The sequence below is a fragment of the Zingiber officinale genome, chromosome 10B, assembly GCF_018446385.1.
Source record: "Zingiber officinale cultivar Zhangliang chromosome 10B, Zo_v1.1, whole genome shotgun sequence".
Classification (NCBI taxonomy): Eukaryota; Viridiplantae; Streptophyta; class Magnoliopsida; order Zingiberales; family Zingiberaceae; genus Zingiber; species Zingiber officinale.
This window is the reverse complement of record NC_056005.1, coordinates 44,069,095-44,074,337: the sequence shown is the minus strand read 5'-3', so window position 1 is coordinate 44,074,337 and position 5,243 is coordinate 44,069,095. Positions and strand designations below refer to the sequence as shown.

Below are 5,243 nucleotides of genomic sequence, written 5' to 3'. Positions count from 1 at the left end.
ACCTACACATTCATCCCTGGTCAGGTCTCCAGATCCATTCCTGGTCAGACCTCTAGATTCATTCCTACTCAGGCTCTCATGACCAACGACCTTTCGATCAGGATTCTAGACTCTCGCCCCAGCGCGAGTTATAAGTGAGCATGCTCTCACGCTTCCGGACTCTCGCCCCAGCGAGAGTTATAAGTGAGCTTGCTCTCACAACCAACAACCTTTCGGTCAGGATTCCAGACACTCACTCCAGCGCGAGTTATAAGTTAGCGTGCTCTCACGCTTCCAGACTCTCGTCCTAGCGCGAGTTATAAGTGAGCTTGCCCTCACAACTGATGACCTTTCGGTCGAGATTCCAGACTCTCACCCCAGCGCGAGTTATAAATGAACATGCTCTCATGTCTCCAGACTCTTGCCCCAGTACGAGTTATAAGTGAGTTTGCTCTCACGACCGACGACCTTTCAGTCGAGATTCTGGACTCTCGCCCTAGAGCAAGTTATAAGTGAGCATGCTCTCACGCCTCCAAATCCCCGCCCCCATGCGAGTTAGAAGTGAGTCTGCTCTCACAACCAATGATCCCTCGGGCAGGATTTCAAACTCTCACCCTCACATCACACTACCGCGCTTCATAACTCACGGGTCATCCTTTTGCACTCTTAAGTCCCGGGTGAGTATCAACAAACAAAGAAGTACCAGGGAAAAAGTAAAGAAGAGATAAAAGATGAAGCCTTATCAGATTTGCATTTATTTAAGGAACTACAGGGGACACCTCTCAAACTCTCATTTCCACATTAGAGATATCTAAGTAATTAGGATTCAATTCCAGTGCCAATAGCTGGTGGCCAACTTGAGCCAGGGTGTTTGGCTCGGCCTGCTTGCTCCAAGTAAGATCGCACCTGAGTAAGCTCTGCCCTGACGGACTGAATAATGCGATGCTGTTGAGCAAGGGTTTTATCTTTAAGCCAGTTTTCTTCTTGAAGAAGGGCTATAGAAGCAGCGTGTTTCTCTTTCAGATAAATTAGGAATTGAGCCTGGCTCTCCAGATCCGCATAAGCTTTTTGTTTCAACGCTACTTCAGCCTGGACCCGAGACTTGGCGGCTAACCAGAGTTCCTCAATGTCTTGGCGGAGAGAAGATTGAAGATCTCTGTTTTGTGTCATCTCGACTAAAGCAGTATCCTTGTGGGTGAGTAGTTGAGTCATATGGGCTAGTTGTTGGCGTAGAGATGATACCTCATCAGATTCAGGGGTGGATTCCATGGTCAGAAGAAGTCAGCAAGAAAAGTATAATGGTGTTGGAGGACTCACCCCTTTTAAAGAGGAAGGTGTGAAGAGTCGTCTTCAAAGAGTTTATGAGGCCCTTCTCCCAAGGTTGATTGGGTAATTAATCAGGGTGCATATCCGGGGATCTGGGAAAAGGTGCAACATTTATAAATGCCATGGTGGAATAAGTAAACTGGAGCATGAGTCCAGTCAGTTGAACCTGAGCCTCCTTCTACTAGACTTGGGGGAGGCTTGTGATACGGTTAATAATAGTGGGGTTCGATAAAGTTGGATAGTCAGAAGTTAAGAGGACGTGTCAGTCAGAAGTCAAGAGGGCGTGTCATTCAGAAGTTAAGAGGGCGTGACAATCATAAGGCAAGGTGACATGGCAGTCAGAGGTCAAGAAGACGTGGCAGTCAACAGGTATGGAAAGAGGAAGTAAGGATCGTGTGATGATGTTAGCCACATAAGTCTCGGGCGGGTTCTCACGAACCAAGACTCCAGATCTAAGATACCTTGGCCTAAGACCTGGTAGATAGTTAGGGTGATATCTGACCTGGATCCAACTGGTTGGGCTTTCACGGCCTGGTTGTATGTAGGACAAGTTCCCTTGAAAGAAAACTCCCGGTCGGCTCTTGAACGCACTTTCCACAGCTCCCGGCTCCCGAGGTTTATGCCAAGTGTTACACTCGACTGATCATCCCGAGCTGCTCTAAACCCGGTCAGGACAGAAGGCGCTACATGACAATAAGGATAGGAAATCGTAACCGCCTGTCAGAGAATAACTGCTGAGTGTCAGGGGATATTCCAACGGTCTGCAGGCACCTACGAATGGAGCATTCCTTCGGTCTACAGGAGGACACCACGTGCCCTCCATCACCTGACAAGTTCTGACACCCGACATTCTCTAGCATCAGTTAGGCTCCAGAAGGTACGCACTGTCGTATAAAAAGGGAGGTCCTCTCTCTCACACAGGTACGCTCTCTCGCACATTCGCACTTGTTTTATATTTTCTTTCTGCCTGATATACTATTTTTTGGGGGGCAAATGTACCTGACTTGAGCATCGAAGAGTCTGCTCCAGAGATTTTTTCCTTGATTTTCTGACCTCTAACACCCGTGTGCTTGTTTGAGTATGTGCAAAGCTCAGGTATCGTCGGTTCAATCATCATCGTCCGTCAATTCCACGCGAGAGTCCATTTTTAGAAGCACATATAAGAAAGGTGTCTCAATCATCACTTTGTCAATGTCAATAATAACTTATCTAGTTTTCATCTTATTTAGATTTCGAATAGAATCATTACTGATTTAAAAAAAATCAATTTAGTATTTATTTTTTTCTAAATTATTATCAATTTAAGGTAAAATACTGCTCGGAGAAAAAGCAACAGTGCATCCATAAAAAGAGGGATTTTCTAATTTACACGAATAGCATGCCATCATGCGCCCTGTCGTTTATTATCAGATGGGTCCCATGGCAAACCTCAATAACGTTCAATGCATCTTACAATTTTCTCAAAAAGAAGACTAACATGAACAAAAATAAAATAGAAATATTTATGACCATATATACTTTTGAAGGCTCACGTCACGTAACGTAACGTGATGATGGAATTCTACCCGAAGCATTCACAATTGTTAACGACAAATATTTGGATACACGCATCGTGGATTCGGACAAAGCAACAAGCCATCTCTTCCCTCCAACCTGTCAACTGATATCTATCAGTCATCTATCAATCTAGTGGATAATGCATTGCTTGGCGACGTCACTGTGGGCTCGCAAGCTCGGAGAGGCTCAGTAGCTCCTCCAGATACTCTGCTCCCAAGTCCTCCAACTCCACCACGCTCTCCGTGCCACTGCTGCTTCTGCAGCCGCCGCTGCCGGTGGAATCCCTGGCCTTACGCTGCTTCGCCGGCGATCGCCGCCTGATGCGGTGCCTCTTTTTGAGGGCCAGCACGGGGGATCCCCCAAAGTCGATCCCCAGCCCGTGTAGCGACTCCCGGACGCGCTCCGCCGGGAAGTTGAGCACCGCCGCTGGCCCCCGCATCGCCCACGCGGCCTGGTCGTACGTCAAGGCGGCGGCTTCGGCGCTGTCAAAGGTGCCCAGCCACACCCTCACCCCTTTTTGCGTCGAGTCGCGGATCTCAGCCGCGAACTTCCCCCACGGCCGCTTCCGCACCCCGCGGTAGCTTTTCTCTCCCGCGTTCACTGGCGCTGTCGTCTCGAATTGGCTTCTCTGCAATGATTCGACGTCTCCGAGTCCGCCGCTGCTCGTCGCAGTTGTTGAAGAAGAGATGCTGATAAGCATGTCGAGCAATTGCATCTCTGCGGCGTCGTTGGTGTCGAAGGGAAGAGGGAGACCTTCTACGCATGCTCTGGTGCAGGGGTAGTTCTCCTGCGAGCCCGTCTCCGATGCCGACGAGGAGTCGGATAAAGGCAAGTAGAGAGACTGGGGAGAATCCATTGAGATTTGAGGAAAGGAGCGGAGCAGGTCCCTTTGCTCTGTTTTGCTCTGTTTTTGGTCGGTAGTTGAACGTTGGACTCGCCGGGCATTTATTGGATGGGGTAGTTCTATTGGACGGGGCTTGCGTGACCCCATGATCGAAATGTCACGTGCCTCAATGACGCACGGCGGCTGGCCGGCTCGATCGAGAAACGGAAGGCCAGATTCGCTGACGTTGTTACTTCATTCGTTTGCTTTGTTTAGGCTGAGGGCTGAGGGCTGAGATTTGGATATCCTTGAAGGGGAAAAACAAAAAGAAAAAAACAGAGAGAAAAAAAAACCAGCAGATTCCAAGAGGTTGTGACGGAATTGGCACGAGTAACCTCACAATTGCCTCCTCATGGAACCTGACAAGTCACAATTGCGTGCGACCTCGTAGAAGGGGCCAGCAGTTTTGAGTTCACTCGAGATTGCGAGCTCCCTCGCGGCCTATGTGAGGTAGGCTCATGACTGCACATTGCCCCTGAGTCGAGCTCGCTCATATTCGTTAGTGGTCGTGAGTTATTACAAAAAGTTTATTACACTATTCTAAAACTTTCTAAAATCTAATACAACAACAACCAAATCTTTTCTAACTAGGTGGGGTCGGCTGTATGAATCCTTTTACGTCATTGAGCTCTATCTCCTATTATATCATCATCTATATTTAAATAAATTTTATCTTGTTTTATTATTGCTAACCAAGTCTTTTTTGGGCTTCCTCTTCCTCGTTTTATATGTATGTTTATCATAGTTTCACATCGCCTAACTGGAGCATTTATTGGTCGTCTAAGTAAATATTCATATCATCCTAAACGTGTCTCTCTGAGTTTTTCCTCAATAGATGCAACTCCTACTTTTTCTCTAATACTCTCATTTCTTATTTTGTCCATCCTCGTATATCCACACATCCACCTTAACATCCTCATCTCTGCAACTCTCATCTTCTGCTCATGTGCTCGAGTCATAGCCAAACATTCAGCTCCATATATCATAGCAGGTCTAACTGCGATTTTATAGAATTTACCTTTAAGTTTAAGAGGTACTTTACGGTCACATAAAACACTCGACGCTCTCCTCCATTTCACCCATCCTGCTTGTATTATATGTAAGACATCTCTCTCAATCCCTCCATCATTTTGTAAAAATAATCCTAAATATTTAAATCTCTCGGTTCCAGGCAACTCGTCCTCTCATATCTTAACAATTGTTTCATTACTTCTAATATTGCTAAACTTAAATTTCATATATTCCGTCTTTAATCTACTAAGCTTAAAATCTTTCCCTTCTAGTGTTTTCCTCCAAGATTCTAGCTTAGCATTTACTCCTTCACGTGTCTCATCTACCAAAATAATATCATCTGCAAACAACATGCACCACGGTACTGTGTCTTAAATGTGTGCAGTGAGTTCATCCATAATTAATGTAAAAAGATAGGGACTTAGAGTTGATCCTTGATGTAACCCTATCTTTATTGGAAATGTTTCAGTTACTCCACTTGAAGTCT

At 46.2% G+C, this 5,243-nt stretch overlaps 1 protein-coding gene across 1 annotated transcript; it reads right to left on the bottom strand.

Moving 5' to 3' along the window:
- Nucleotides 1-2,701: 2,701 nt before the first annotated feature.
- LOC122030090 (ethylene-response factor C3-like) lies at nt 2,702-4,016 on the bottom strand. The gene has a single exon (XM_042589248.1). It carries the CDS (start codon nt 3,851-3,853, stop codon nt 3,020-3,022), a length of 834 nt encoding a protein of 277 aa, XP_042445182.1. The 5' UTR covers nt 3,854-4,016; the 3' UTR covers nt 2,702-3,019.
- Between the last annotated feature and the right edge of the window lie 1,227 nt (nt 4,017-5,243).